The sequence below is a fragment of the Carassius auratus genome, chromosome 4 (assembly GCF_003368295.1).
Source record: "Carassius auratus strain Wakin chromosome 4, ASM336829v1, whole genome shotgun sequence".
Lineage (NCBI taxonomy): Eukaryota > Metazoa > Chordata > Actinopteri > Cypriniformes > Cyprinidae > Carassius > Carassius auratus.
Genome location: NC_039246.1, coordinates 21,438,882 through 21,454,445, shown reverse-complemented (window position 1 = coordinate 21,454,445; position 15,564 = coordinate 21,438,882). Strand labels below are relative to the sequence as shown.

At 39.3% G+C, this 15,564-nt stretch overlaps 3 protein-coding genes across 6 annotated transcripts in view; 1 reads left to right on the top strand and 2 right to left on the bottom strand.

The window, feature by feature from the left end:
- The window catches only part of cacna2d4a (calcium channel, voltage-dependent, alpha 2/delta subunit 4a), a 40,292-nt gene extending 35,817 nt beyond the window's left edge, over positions 1 to 4,475 (bottom strand). For both annotated transcript variants that reach the window (XM_026232212.1, XM_026232220.1), the window contains exons 1-7: positions 3,781 to 4,475; positions 2,380 to 2,461; positions 1,500 to 1,616; positions 1,314 to 1,373; positions 1,073 to 1,235; positions 866 to 997; positions 469 to 529 (exon numbers count right to left, since the gene is read on the bottom strand). In XM_026232212.1, coding sequence (XP_026087997.1) covers positions 469 to 529; positions 866 to 997; positions 1,073 to 1,235; positions 1,314 to 1,373; positions 1,500 to 1,616; positions 2,380 to 2,461; positions 3,781 to 3,872 — 707 coding nt within the window. In that variant the 5' untranslated portion in view covers positions 3,873 to 4,475. The remainder of the gene's footprint in view (positions 1 to 468; positions 530 to 865; positions 998 to 1,072; positions 1,236 to 1,313; positions 1,374 to 1,499; positions 1,617 to 2,379; positions 2,462 to 3,780) is intronic.
- A 2,105-nt stretch (positions 4,476 to 6,580) lies between these two features.
- Positions 6,581 to 15,259, bottom strand: dcp1b (decapping mRNA 1B). Its single transcript, XM_026232154.1, has 10 exons — positions 15,015 to 15,259; positions 13,679 to 13,837; positions 13,508 to 13,548; positions 13,114 to 13,241; positions 9,547 to 9,613; positions 8,808 to 8,931; positions 8,553 to 8,675; positions 7,837 to 8,466; positions 7,563 to 7,724; positions 6,581 to 7,406 (listed from the first exon to the last, which is right to left on the bottom strand). Exons 2-10 carry the CDS (start codon positions 13,820 to 13,822, stop codon positions 7,326 to 7,328), a joined length of 1,500 nt encoding a protein of 499 aa, XP_026087939.1. The 5' UTR covers positions 13,823 to 13,837; positions 15,015 to 15,259; the 3' UTR covers positions 6,581 to 7,325.
- cacna1c (calcium channel, voltage-dependent, L type, alpha 1C subunit) overlaps positions 9,699 to 15,564 on the top strand; it is a 139,059-nt gene continuing 133,193 nt past the window's right edge. For 2 of the 3 annotated variants that reach the window (XM_026232085.1, XM_026232104.1), the window contains exon 1: positions 9,705 to 10,663. In XM_026232085.1, the coding sequence (XP_026087870.1) occupies positions 10,537 to 10,663 (127 nt within the window). In that variant the 5' untranslated portion in view covers positions 9,705 to 10,536. Of the gene's footprint in view, positions 10,664 to 15,564 lie in introns of all 3 variants that reach the window. The other variant, XM_026232076.1, reaches the window with a different exon arrangement.

Sequence of the window (15,564 nt, the reverse complement as noted above, 5' to 3'; positions counted from 1 at the left end):
TGGTATACACATTTTAAATGAGCTTACTTGTGTTTATGTAACTTATTGATGGAACAGAAATACACAAATTTGGTAACAGCCCCACAGAGATCACTCTAGCTGTTCAGATATAGGAACGTAACACAAGACAAAAGACTCCGCGTTCGTTACTGCTAAAGAGATTGCGTGCTTTAGCTGTAATAATGTTAGTCCTGGCAGAAGGTGTTTGAGGAAACCGGGCAGATGCTACTGACAGTCACGGAAAGGAATCAAGATTAAAATCTTTCACTGGGATCAGTCCTTCTGCTCCTTGACCCTGAACTGCAGCCAAGTTACTAATCTCGACGTCTCCGTGAGCTCTCGGTAGTTAATTGAGGTGAAAGATCAGTAATCCAACGGTTATCGCTGTTCTTAATTTATAGGCTACTATCATGAACGTCACATTTTCTTTTAAGATGCCTTTTTAAGATCTTATTTTTTAAGACTCACCAGTTGCGATTCCTGGCATCAAAAGTGACAACTCCATTTTCATCAGGCGTCCATTTGATACCTTATTAAAGAGTGTATAAATGAATATGATTAGAGTCTGCTCTCTATGAGAGAGGGAAGGATTTCTGTGTGCGTATGTGTGTAAGATCTGGAAAGCCTGAGTTTATTGGTTTTGTTAGTGTGTCAATAGTGTGATGACATGATGATGAATGAGAGAGTCACTGGCACCATTAATCACAGTAATTCTATGTCAGTCAGACTCTCTGTCCTGTGTCTGAATGAGCAGAAATGCATGCTCAAACACTGTCATTTTCATCAATAAGAATAATCACTGTGCTTTCATGCAGTAATCTGCAATGGTGCATTTGAAGGAGCGAGGCTGTAGTGTGATGATTACCAGGGTAAAGTCTGAAAAATCCTGTTGAGCTGCCGAAGTACTGCCAGGTTAGAGTCGGGTCTTTCTCAAAGTTACTGGTGAATATTTCATTCAGCGCTTCTGACATGAACACCCCGTTCAGAATATCAGTATCTGAGAGACAGAGAGAGATTTCCTTGATCTTTGTCTAATTAAGGATGGAAATGCAGGTTCATTTCTGCGTCTCACCTCTGTTATAGACATTGGTGGGCACCTGTATGACACTTTGCTGGGTGTTGACAGGCAGTTTGTTAAAGTGCTCATTCTCCTCCAGTGGAAATTCACCCCCCAGCTCCACACTGTTCCCATCCTCATCCAGTGTGTTAATCATCATGGAGTTGTAGTAGTCAAACTGCAGAATAACAAGCATATTCGAATATAGACCGAGAGATGAAGATTGAGGGGATGGAAGAATAGATAGAGAGCTCACCTCTAATGTTGCGTTATATTCATGAAAGAAATCAGCGTCTTCTAAAGTCTCTGCCATTCTCTATATAAAACACGCACAAATATAAAAGAATTCAGCCGATGATCCCATAACAAATAATTATTTTACTAGTAAGAATTTAATCATATTATAACTAGAGCGTCGTGACAATATTCTGATATCTCCGACCTTAACCGATTTCATCTTTCTGCCCAGCATGTTCTCCATTTCTTCAGCAAATTCCTTCACCATCTTTAAACCATCCACTTCCTGCATCTTCACTATAGGCTCCACATCTTGATATTTCTACACACCGGAAACATAAACTGCACATTGAATTAAATTAAAGGACACCATGCCATAGTTTTTTGTTTGTTATTAATATAAAGCAAATCCCTCTGATAGCTGCAAAAGCACAGGCAGAGTTCTAGATCATTGTTCAGTATCAAAGACCAATGACAGCAGAAGCTCAATCTGTGTCTAAAGCAATGAGTCCTGCTCTTTGCCCGTAGGCCAGGAGGAAACAGGAGGTCAGACAGGGATAATCCACCTCCACACAACACTGTAAGAGGACCATGCTTTATTCTGAGCTCAGATTAGAGACACAAAAGCAAAAGGGGGGGAAAAAGAGAGAAAAAGAATAAAGGGAGGAGGAGATGCAGCATTCTGGGAAGGTTAATCCTCTTCCTGCCTCACCATTCAGGCACATCCTGCTGTTGTGCTGCACTAATAAAGGCCCTTAAGGTGAAAGCACGCCTACATATTCAGGTCAGATTTAAACTGGTAGTTATTTGACTCTCTGGTAGGCAGATGGGATGCTTGTAGGCTGGCACCGGGTCTGTGGTTAACCATACAAAGTCATGTTAATTAGAGTTTTGTGTAAATTCAGACAGATGCCAGATAACTAGACTCGGCTGCATCTGACATTTACCAGCAGTTGGACACATTGCTAACATAGCGATTTACGGATAAAGCTGCAGATTATCAGACAATATCCGAAATATCCATGATTGCTTTGTTGTTCGGATTGAAATGAGGGGGTAAAGTCAGATTTTCAATATAGACAAACCTTCTGTAAGAGCTGAGCACCTGAGTATCTGTTTGACAAGGACAGAAGCTGTTTTCCAAAGGCATCTGCCCACTGTTGAACCCTGTTCCGAACACAAACAAAAAGCATTAGCATTACATCTTCCATACATTTTATTTTAGCCCGGTAGACAACAGAATATGATCATGAGATTACAAGAAGGATCTATAAACAAGAAGTTCATATCAAGTAACTGATTTTAGGAAATTAAATGTCTGGGGGAGTGAAATTTTCATTCTAGAGTAAATTTGATTGGACAGAAAATATGTACTATAGTGCAAGTCATCAATATAGGGGACAGTAAGATTCATTTAATTATTGAAAATGAGAGATTAATATACTTTTCAGAAGAGATGCATTTAACTGTGACTGCAAAGACATTTATAATGCTTCAAAAGATTTCTATTTCAAATAGATGCTGTTCTTTTGAACATAATCCTGGAAAAATGTGGTTTTCACAAAAAAACATTTGCAAAGCTGTATTCTACATTGATAATAAATGGTTCCTGAGCAGTAAATCATCATATTAAAATGATTTCTGAAGGATCATGTGAGACTGAAGACCGGAGTAATGGCTGCTGAAAAAATCAGCTTTGTATCACAGGAATAAATGAAATTGTAAAATATATTGAATTAGACTTATTTAAACAATATTTAAACAGTTATTTTGATTGAAATGATATTTTATCAGATTTAGATTTTTTTTAAATGCAGCCTTGATGAGCAAAACAAACGTCTTTCAAAAACAATTTCTTGTAACTATATGTTAGCAAAATATGGACTAAAAACAAAATAAGACGTAAATAAATATATTTTATAGGGTCAGTAATGGCAGGGAGATTATTAACATCAGCAGCGCTATGCAATTTCTTTTTAAGATCAGTGGTGGCTCTCAAAGTGGAGGATTTCAGGCTGGCGTCAATAATTAATGATGAGAGAAACTGTTGTTAATGAAAACACAGGGTCACAGTTTTCAGACCGCTACAGATTTTAAGCTTATTAAGACTTGTGTTGTTGTTTTCAGATTTCAGGAACTACATTAGCTCTCAGAGAGACCAGAAGTCTGTTCAAACAGGCTGTGTGTGTGGATTTTGAGTGAATGTTGCCAGTGGAGGTTAAGCTTCGGCTTACAGTCTTTTGGCTTTATACAAGGGGTGACAGGAGGTGTGCAAGTCATGACCTGCAAGCATTAAGATGAGATTCGGAGAAATACTGCAGTTCTGCGCAAGGAATCAAAGGAGTGCTATTAGTGGTTCATCTATAAATGTCTGAGGGGTACAGTGCAAGTGTGAAATGTTTATGTTAAACTCAACAAGAAAGGTCTCTGTTATACTGGGCAGAGTTTGTATTCATGGGGTTCATGCAGAGATGAACTGAACTCACGTTTCAGGTGATATCCTCATCTGAGCTTGTGTTTGGATGGTCCAACTTAAAAACAGCATGCAAAGCAGTGCGATGCTCCTCATCCTACCCATCAACCCCTGCCACGTGCATAAAACAGCAGCTTCTACGATCTCCAGCTCACGGGATCCTGAAGATAGACCTTGTGCGGTAATCCCAGTCTGATCTTGATTTCAAATTGATCCCAAAATACTCTCTGGAAGCTTCAAAAGTGTGTTTTAGGGAGACACAGAAAACCTCCCAGAATGTTCTTCTGAAACAATGACGTCTGGCTCTCTTCTCCCCATTCCTGATCATCCCCGCTTGATGCTTGCATCTCATCCTTTCATCATTCTCTTCATCATGCTCTTTCCTCCTCAGAGTTTATAGAAATCCTCTAAGAGTCCCACTGATGATGTCTTGATGCGGGCTGACTGACCAGCTGGCAACTTGTGCAGTTCCACCTGTCTTTCGGTTTCTCTCACCCTCATCTTATGTTGAACGCAGCTGGGAGGAAGCGAAACAGAAGCAGATACGCTCACACACTCAGTTTGCCCTCCCCACTATGATAATCCACATGGATTACACTTCACTCCAGTGAGACGTAGAAGATGTAGGGTGGGTGAGGGGCAGATGTATTGGAATAGAGAGATAAAGTGAAAGAGAAAAGGGTGAGCGAGAGGAGGGCTTCTGTCATAGTGTCCGGGCAGAAAGAAGGAAACTAAACCTTGCAACTTTCTCAAACACATAGAGTTTATTTGGACACTCAAGCCACACTTAAAATGTATGAATGTCATTCAAATGGTGGAATCTGTGCACAAATGATGCTAGATCTTAAATTTCAAACAACTGGTCCCAGATTGATTTTTATGCAGGCAAGTTTTTGTTTATTTATTAGTAAAACACTAATATTTTACAATTATTACAATTTAAAAATAACTATTTTATATTTTAATATATTTTAACATTTTAATTTATTCCAGTGGTGCAAAGTTGATTTTCAGCAGCCGATACTCTAGTCCATACTGATTTATCAATGTTAAAAAAGAAACAGTTTTCTGTTATGATTAGATTTAAATCTTTTTTTTTTTTTTTATAAATCTTTTCAAATATTAAATTTTTTTACTGTCATTTTTGAACAGTCTAATCTAATGCATCCTTGCTAAATAAAAGTATGCACAAGCATTCACACAAGTGTGGTTCATCACATTAATCGTGAAATTACAATAATGCTTGACATTTACTGTAGAAAGTGTCCAAATATTTTGGTCTCCATTTAAAACCATATAGTTTGTTTTACCATTTTAAAATATCTTTTTTTTTTGGAAATAAAATGGGCTATCACTCATTTTCTTCAAAACAATCATCTATACTCCAGTAAAATCTTATTTTTACTGTAATAATAGCAGTATGATTTTAACTGAACTACATCATCCTGCTTTATTTTAAGCACTATTAAAACAGTCTACATGCTTTTCCCTAAAACACTTAAATGCTAGATTGTGAGTGTCAGTGTCCAGATGTCATGCTCTAGATTTTTCTCACTGACCCAGTTGTGTAAATAACAGCTTCCATCCTCCAGACACACACACACACACACACCTGCACTAAGTGTGTGTTTGTGCTTGCAGATGTGAGGATTTCAGTCTTGTAACAGTGAGGGATGGCACATTTTATACTGCAGAAGAGAATGATATGATGCAGAGTATTTATTTTGAGAATGTTTTTTAAGAATTGAATTGAAATTTATATAATTATGAATATAAATTAATACTTTTTTTCAACAAAGATGCTTTAAAATGATCAAAAATTATTTTGAACTTTTTTAATTGGTCAAAAAAAATCAGTTTTCATAAAAAATATAAAGCAGCCACTCTTAAAATGTTTCAATTGTAATAATACTTGACAAATATTACATATTTCTATTAAAAGCCTGCATATTGAAGAAAACAAAAAAGCTATTTTCAACATATTTATTTATTAATGCTGACTTGTGAATTATTTTTGATTGTTTTATGTTTGTGTATTAGTGTTATTAACCCTTGGCGTAGAACTCCATTATCTAAATGTCACAAAACTAAACTTTACTGATGTCCAACATAAATGCAGCAATAAACCTGATCTGTAATGCCTGACAGAGTACAGAAATACTTGACAGGGAACACACATGCAAGTGTTCCTCCCTTGTTTCCTGGATTTACACACTTGGGTGCTAATGTGACAGTGTGCGAGTGGAATAAAGCATGGAAATCAGCTGAAACTAACACACAGTCAAGCATGAAGGTAATGCTTAGCATCTTTCACACACAGACACTGTAAGTGTAGCACGTGCACTCCTGGCAGCACTCCGGCTGCTGCCATACTTATTTAGATTAAAGCTCTTATTTGAGATTGATTATGAGTTCATCAGCACTAATGCTTACAATAGCTGCTTGCTTATAAATCCACAAAATCAGTTATTAAATGGAGATACTGTACGCCTGCAGGATCTCTCATTAACAGGGTTCCCAGAGCATATGACCAGAGATTTTTGCAGTCGTTGGTAAGGATTTTGATTTCATCATGGAATTAAAGATATTTAAACAATTATACTTATAAGTGTATAAAATGTTGACAATAAAGCAAAAGATTTAATGGAGAACTGTACAAGACAGTGTATTAAAAGCAAGTATCATTAGCTAGTTAATCTGTAGAAGCTTTTTTCCAGGACCAACAGGCTTCCACCATAACAGATCCATGAGTATTCCATAATTCATACATAAGGGTTATCAACTAACCAAAATAAAACAGGACATACACTGTATGGGGTGTTGGGGTATTATTTTAATAAGAAAATAAATGGAAGAACATTAAATTATCAGCTTGTATTCGGTTCGACAAGCTCCTTGGGAAATACTGATGACAGTCTTTTTTTTTTCTTAAAAAAAATATTCCAGCATGTTGATGTAAGAACAGAACCATAGAAAAATAGAATATATAATATATGTACACTTTTGTTTGTATATTTAATCAATTTTCATTTTAAAGTGTGACTAAAATTAATAAACAATTTCTGCTGGCTTGTAAAGGGATGAGGGCAGTTTCTGCCTGTGTCAGATATGAAGATGCTAGAAATCAAGACAAGACATCTTTGCCTGATATAGTCATTTATCGCGTTATTTCTATTATATTTGAGGCTAGGGTCCTGTTTTTCTGTTTCAAAAATCCCTTCACAAAAAAAAAAAGAAAAAAAAAAAAGAATGTCTTTCCAAATTTTAACATTTAAACAGCACATTTCTTTCCCGGTTGTCTAAAAGATAAACGTAAAATCCATAAAATTCTAAAATACTTAAGATTGCTCCTTGTGTACAAGTGGTGATCTGACATTCAGATCATTCAATTTACTGTATGAAGATCATACAATTTGCAATCGAACTGGTTTTCTGTTGTGAATCTGGTGCTGAGGTGCTCAACGTCTTGGATGCTACATTCAGAAGAGTAGGGTAGTCCTGAGATGGGATGCCAGTTGGGTTCAGAGCATGACAGCTGCATGTACGTGTAAACATGCTTCAGAAAGGTTTTGAGCTGAAGTCTGTAGCAAGACGGGAGACATATGCTTCATAGATGGTGTCCAGGAATGAGGCATCATTCTGAATCACAGAAAGAGAGAAACAACCCATTAAACGTACACAGTCAAACTACATACACTACCATTCAAAGCTTGTGGTCAATAGTTTTTTCTAAAGAAATTTATATTTTTGATCTGTATAATTTTGTTTTGTAATATATGTGTGTTCGGTTCTGACCTTGATGAGGTGGAGCAGCGTGGCCTGTAGCTGAGTCCTGCTAAGAGCTCTGATCTCAACTGGTTCTGGTTCTGCTCTTGTGGTTTTAGTCTGGGTGAACACACTGGGTGACAGAAGCAGGGTGGGGGCTACAGTCGCTGGGATGCGCTGAGGTGAGCTCACCTGCACCCACACATTAAATCACAGGTTATACATACAGCTGTGGGATGACTTGCCATCTATCTGAGAAGAACAAAGGCAACAGATCAGAATAATGGAGAAAGATTTATTTTACCTGTGTAGAATTCGTTTTGCTGAGATTGGAGCTGCTGGTGGTGAGACTGGGCTGTAGAAGCTCCTGATGAGGGAGGAGCTCTTGCTCCTGCTGCACCAATGTGAGCCTCTGCAGAAGCTCATGTGGCGACACCACGTTCCCTGCCACTCCAGCAGGGGGTGCTTTATTTGGGACATAGAGCAAGTGCTGAGTTGGGACTGGCCCTGAGGCTTTAGCCTTAGGGTGGATTTGGGGCCCCACCCCACTTTCTCCCTGATTTAACTGTAAGGAAGGCATCCCTGGAGTCCCTGCCACAGGGAGCGGGTTCATTAGCAGTTTTTGTATCGGGTCAGGCTGGTTCTGGACGGCCCCGTTTTCACACAGGCGGCTCTCTGGGGATTCAGAGAGAGGCTGCAGCAGTGAACCAGACATGAGCTTGTGGATGGCTGGGCAGTGCTGCATGGGGGTGTTGGACACCACAGTGCCACCTGCGGGAGAAGGGTCATCATATGACAGCGAACGGGCCACCGCGGGACGCGCTGGACCCACCCTACTGACAGTTGAGGTGGGTTGTGGCGAGACGGAGTCTGGTTTTGACTGAGCACCGAACAAATTGACAACCGAGAGTTGCTTTGTGTCCATCTCTGTGTTCTGAAAAAAAAGTGAAAGTTTTTTTATATTTAAATATTACATCTATGTTATGTCTGCTCTGTCACAAACATGCTGAGTATTCACACCTGCTGCATTTGTCCCTGAATGTGTGTCTCTTGTGCTGGTTTGAGGGGAATGGGTTTGATCAGATGGGGGTTTCCATAGATGATGCCACCACTGCCAATTTCTTTCGGCTCACTGAGTTTTCCCTAGAAAGAAAGGAAGAAAACCCAAGCAGGAGAAATGCACTGTGCACTGGTGACATCTAGTGTATATAAAGCACCTTAATACTTGTGTATGACAAAAAAAATAATAAAAAAAAGTACATTACGAAGCGTTACCTTGTCATAGTCATCTCGTGCTTTAGTGAGCATCTGCATTATATCCACACCCTGCTCTGCAGATCGCGGAGAGACAGAGCCAACTGCCATTAGCGGCTGTAACTGCTGTTCCTGCCCTGCCAACCTGACAGGCATAAAGAAAGAGCGAGTGTGTGTTGTGTTTGTGAGAAAGTCAGAGCTAGGGTTGGAAATGTTTTTTTTTTTAAACAGAAACCAAAAGAAGTTTTTAGTGACATGTGGTTCCATTAACTGCTTTTGAATATCTGCCATATGTGGGACAGTTTCCTCTTCCTCAATAAGAAGAAAATAGCTTGATGTTGGAACTCATTGTGACGAGATAAAAAGGGGTGCTAAATCAGGGGTGTCCAATCCTGTTCCTGAAGAGCCACCTTCCAACCTCCTGCCCTAATTAAAGACACTTGAACCAGCTGATTGTATAACTAGAAACTTCTAGGCATGTGTGCTGTAGCTAAACTCTGCAGTTATGCCAAGTCATACAAAAGGCAACCTTTTTCTATTGCATTGTTCTCACTGGTTGCAGCATGAGCAGTGTAGCCTGATTCGTGAATGAATACATCTTGTAATGACTGAAAAAAAAAAATCTAATTTGTTAAATGTTTTGACTCCTCATTGAAGTTCCAGAAGAACCATCAAGGGAATTAATGAAATGGAATCATTTAATTAAATTAGAATCAGAATTAAAGGTTGTGTGAGTTGCAGACGGAGGAGAAAAACTCACTTCTTCATGAGCTCTGCTATACGCTGACAGTCTTTGTTATCGTAGAACCAGATGCCATAGATGGACACTGCCAAAAAAACATATATACAATACAAGTTAATATTAAATCATAGATTCAATCAAAACCAATGAAGATCATAACACAGTAGGGCTTGACGATTAATCAAAAATAAATCTAAACTTTTGTATTTGACAGCAACACGTCACAGTAGGCATTCTGCGCTCCACTTTATTTTTTTTAATTCCTTTCCCAGATAGTCCAAACTGTCAAATGCCCAAGCAGAACTGGAGCCAACTGCTGTGCCAGGAAACCAAAACGTCTTTAAAGACCAAGATGGAGTCTTCAGATGCTTGTGGCAACAGTCACTGGTCGTTTTAAAGAGCAACCGTATTAGGAACAATTAATAGAGATTTCAGCGATAAGTTCAGACTGTGGTTCCTCATGAGCCCTCATGAACTAAACTTAGAGCCTGGTGCTGACAGCTGAATCAGGACCTGTTCCATTCACCTCCAGAAGTAGCAGAGAGATGATAAAACCAAGGGCGAGTAAACGAAGAGAGAGAGACAGAGAGAGAAAGGGCTGGTGCAGTATCCACAACCGTTCAGTCTCAGAGCAGAGAGCACCATGTGGGTCAGCGCCTAGGGAAAAAAACCCAAACTAAATACTGCCTGGGAACCGAGGAACACAACTCTGAAAGAGGGAAAGAGAGCGAGTAGGGGGAGGAGAACAAGGATAGAGGGATGAGAGGACACTGTGAGCGCTCTTGAAGTTGAACTTAGCAAAACACAACAAAGAGAAAAGGAAAACAGAGACCCGAACCACCCCCACTCACTCGTGTCAGACAGAGTGCAGAAGCGTTCCCTGCATGTTTTACTGAATGGAGCGGAATCCACACGCACAGTGAAGAGACGGTGAACTTCTGACCGATTTCAAACAGACCAAAGCTTCAATCTGCCGAGGATTCAAATCTCAGGAAGAGAAAAAAGAAAATGCTGCGGGGGCTGTTCAGTCGGCGCAGGCTGAAGCACGAGCGGCTGGAGGAGGAAGCGGAGGTGCGGTTCAAAGGGAAGCTGGTGTCAGAGAGAGAGCTGGGCTACACGTTTGTGCGGCCAGGAGGTAAGAGCTTTGTATACGCAAGATTCCCGCTGAAGGTCTCCAGCTACACAGTCACAAATCACAATCACAACCCTGTGTTTGTTTAAGAGAGGAGCTGACGGAATCCAGCACCCTGTGCACATTAGGAAGAGCGATGCGTTTAAGATGGACAGTGGAGGTCTTACTTCCCATTGTCTGAAACCTTATTAATAGTGTTTGTAAAGGCATTATTATTGCCTTTACTAAGTATTCAACTATTAACTCTTGCACTGCACTATTTGTGCTACAGACAAAAACAGTACCTCAAATCGTGTGGTCTACTGAGGAGAGCCGTACTATAAGTCACCAGGATTTTGTTTTCATCTTGTGATAATATAAAATGAATATATTCCTTAGACTGACATTGAACCAGGGACAGGGGCCATATCTAGAAACCAGAATAGGTTTGAAAACCAGAAAGTCCTTTAGGAATGAGTTTAAATACCCAATACCAATGGGTATTTCTAATGGGATTTGGTCAAATGCCTAAAATAATGTCTCTCTCAAGACATTTTTGCATAGGATTCGATAGCAAGTACAGAAGTAATACCCTACTTGTGATTTAAGATTTTAAGTGTCCTGAAAATAAAGGCTGTAAGGTGCCATTACACTGTATGGATATCAAAAACAATAAATCTTATCTGCTTACTAGTCCACTTTTACAATATCACACTGTGATTATACTCACCATCTTGCAAACTATTATTCCTCAAACTCAAAAATTGAAAAAGCTGTCAGCAGCTCAATGTCGGTGACTCTAAAATCAAGCCACCATGGTGTAGTAAGTTCATAGCCTAAATTTAGTGTTTTTTTTTCCTACCGATTGTATTTAGATTTCAAAATTCATGAATGTTGTGTTCATTTGTGAAGATTATCTTGATAATGTGCTTTTTTTCCCCATACTTGATAAGAAATGGAAAAAATCTAATAGGCTTTTTTTTAGGGAGCCAGTGTGATGCTAAATTATTGGTTGGGTTACAAAATGACATCATCCCTAAAGAATTCTATATACTTGAGACTTATTGTAGGGCTCTTTTGACTGTAAACTATGGTGGCCCAGTAACCCTAAACACAACGAAATCTCCACAACACAATGGATAGGACTAATTCTGTTGTGTTATGCTAATTTTGTGTCTTGTGGCTTGTTTACATTCTGTTGCTGTTTTTTCCCCCATTATGTTGTGCTGTACACTACTGGGCCACCGTAGTAACCAACTTCCCTAGAACACCCCGGAATGAGTAACAACACACTAACAACCCTTTAAAACATTTTTACAACCACAAAGCAGTTCTATTGCATTCTATAATCAAGGCGGCGAGGTTGATCAGAAATAAAAATCCACTCTGTGGCACATCATTTTGTGAAATAGTTGGCCAGTATACGCTCACCTAAATTTGGAAACACCCAGGATAGATTTCCCCATCAGTCATTTAGCAGTAGCACAGATTTTCACTGTCACTGCAATGCCCAAACATCAGTTTAGGATTGGCTGGAACATCAAGACCTACAATGATTCATTTAATCAGCCTGAAGTACTTAAGACTTTTCTTCATGCACTCTATTTACAGGTCTCTTTATCATGAATTTCCTTGGAAGGCTGTTCATGTGTGTGTGTGTGTGTATGAGAGAGGCTTGTTATCTAATCAGTATTGGCTGGTCGGGTCTGTGATGCTGGCAGGAAACTGGAAGAGAAACACACATACATTCTCTGCACCATATAAGGCACTGTGGCTCTGGGGCCTCTCATGCAGGCATGCCTGCCAGGGATCTCTGATCTCACACACACACAGACGCCAGTCTGACAGCTCTCTCAATTCAGACACACTTTTACTGCGATGAAGTTCTTCACTTTTTGGATGGATGCTCAGCCTGTACTGCCTGTGCTGTTTACACCTGGTATTAACATCTGTTATAAGCAATCCATTTAACAAGGCACGCCAAATACACACCCAAATGGGGTCCAAAACATTTGGCCACCATCCATATCCAGCCCAATTTTTATGTCTGTGCAGCTGTGTGCGTAGAGTGCGTAGACATATGAGTGATCTGAACCCTTAGAAAGAAAGATCCATGTGCATCTATTTGCACTCATGATCAGTGAAGCTTACTTTCAAAGGCTTGCTTGTAACAACTAAGCATGAGATGGAAGGAAACACAGAAAATTAAGTATATCTGTGCCTTTGTGGGCTGAACATCAGAATTTTAAATGTATAAACGTGCAGGGTTTTTAACCCTGTCTGTTATAACATTATTGTTCCTAACACAGAGACTTTCATCTTGTCACATTATGTAATGATTTGTTTATGGAAAAACAACTTGAACTTGAATAAACCAAATCTGCATACTTTTAGCTATGTGTAGTATTATACAGCTGTATGAGCTCTTTATTTTGGTGCATTGGAGTTATTTTTCACAAATAAGAGTGACTTACAGCGAGCGTTCCTGTACAGGAGAAATGGATGCTGCAGCTGGAAATCTAAGTCTTTAGTGATGGGTTCGGTCAGGTTGTCCATGCTCAAACGATTCAGGATGGTGAAGCCGTGCCTGGGGGAGGCAAACCTGATGCACAGAAAACTGACATTAGAACATGAGTGGGAAACTAAAACTTATGAGTCTGATCGACCCAAACAACTGTGAGTAGGTGTTTTGCAGTGTTGCACTTGCAGTGCAGTTAAGTGTACAGTGTTATATCAGAAGGCTGAGGAACATCACGCATCAAGTTTTTTTTTTTTAACCTTTAGAACAGAGTTAGATCTCTAGGGTTCTGATTCAGGACATATGCGTGCGTTGCTTCACGGTTGAAAACATCAGGAAAACATACAAACCTGTTATAGACAAACAGAGTTCCCTCCACATTTGTCTTTTCCTGCAGAACACAAATGCATTTTATATTTAACTTAAAATAAACATTAAAAAAAATGTCCAAATAATTTTAGAATAATCCATCATCTATCTATCCATTAACTGTTATTATTTTTGTTGATATCATGGCTTACCCATTCATTAGTGGTGTTGTTGAAGGTGTAAAGTGCTACTTGGCTGGCCAGGTCTGTGATGCTGCTGATGTAGGGGTCGAGTCTCTTTAGGGCAGACAGACTCATGGATAAACAGCTCCCGCCGCCACCTGTGCTTGCAGTCATGACTCCAGTCCTGTTCTGTAAATAAAATATATGATCTTTAAATAAAACCATGCAGATGCCCGATATTGCGGTTTACTAAAACATTCAGTTTTTGATTGAAAAGTGTTTCATTCCAACAATTGTAAGGCTAATCAGCAATTGTTTACATGCATCAGTATCATCATAGACTATTATGGATATTTTACCTACTCCACAAAAATCTTTATGTGAAATGTTTAAATCTATTTAATACTGCATTTTTTATTGTTTTGTCAGATGTAAAATCTGTACTGGCCTGGTTGTGTCTCAGTACTTTAAACAAAGACATAAAATGTATTCATGTAGCTTCATAACATTACAGTTGAACTACTGATGGACTATTTTACTAATGTCCTTACTACCTTTCTGGGCCTTGAATGTGTCAGCTGCTTTGTTGTCTATGCAGGATCAGAAATATCTTATTTGTATTCTGAAGATGAGCAAAGGTCTTACAGGTTTGGAACGACATGAGGGTGAGAAACTAATTACAGAATTGTAATTTTTGAGTTAACTATCCTTTCAAATTCAATAATGCATGACCACATTTTAATATTTTATAAAGGTAAGCCCGTTTCCGTTTATTAAATAAATCAGAGCAGTGAAATTCATTTAAGTGAAATAGAAATAAACCAGGAATTTATGTTGATACCGTTAACTGAATGAAATACATTAGTCTTGAATATGATTATACAGTGTATACATTCATAATACAATACATAGGGCTTAAATAAGACAATAAAATAAGCTATATATTCTAAAGCAAATGTGAGCTGCTCGTGCAAAGTGTTTCTATGCAAGTTGTTATTACTGCTTTCCCCAAGCCAAAAGAGCCCAACCGCAAGTCTGTATGTTATTATGTCTCCTAGATTTGGTTCGGGTCTCTCTTTCATTGCAGGTCGTTAAATCGATGTCTAGTAAAATAATAGCGCGCCTCGATCGGAGCCATCATTCAGTCCAGGACACAAACTCTTCTACGGGACGGTTCACAACTGAAGATTGGTAACGTTAGTGCGGGACAGCGGTTTAATCCCCGCCCGTGTATGAACAATAGTAATACTGACGCTTGCCACAAATAACTGAATAATTCAGGCCTCCACAAGTTTACAAATTAAATAAGTGAGGCCTTGGTTAGCTGCTGCTGCTCTGTTATGGATCGGACAGGAGTGAAACTTACCTGCACTGAAATAACCGCTCAAATCCTAAAATGCCTTTAAAACGAGATTCAACTCTGTAAAACAGGACGGAAACAGTTTACGTCACGTTCCGGTCTCTTGATATACGTTTTCAATGATCTACAAACTAGTAAAACACGAATATGTCGCTTTATTTCACTTATCTAACTCCTGATCGGCTACCGCTCTCGCCATGTTTGCTCTGACAACGAGACAGCACGAGCTGAGCGCTGATCGCGGAGCGCGCGCGCACACAGGGAAAGTAATCGAGGAGCATGAATAAGCGATGAGCCTGAAGCCCCGCCCCCTGCAGCTGCATGACTTGAGCTCACCTGAGACCTGTTTTTATACAGTCTATTACTAAGACCCACCAGACCTTGAATTTTGACATCTTGCTCATTGATAGTAATGAAGTGAGCTGACGCTGGGGAGCCCTTGAGGATTTGAAATTATCGCATTCCTGCACTATTCATCCTCATTTTGTAATTGTTTGGTTTGTTTGTGTTTTCTTCCTGCTGCAATTTAAATAGTCAAACCTCCCTTTGATACTGT

Bases quoted from the DNA above. Each gene is read 5' to 3' on its own strand.
- dcp1b (XM_026232154.1), bottom strand. From the start codon at position 13,822: ATGACTGCAAGCACAGGTGGCGGCGGGAGCTGTTTATCCATGAGTCTG. The intron at 9,614-13,113 runs GTAAGTCACTCT...TTTTTTTGGCAG, and splicing joins CCTGTACAGGAACGCTCGCT to TGTCCATCTATGGCATCTGG. The intron at 7,407-7,562 runs GTCAGAACCGAA...TCTGTGATTCAG, and splicing joins CGCTGCTCCACCTCATCAAG to AATGATGCCTCATTCCTGGA.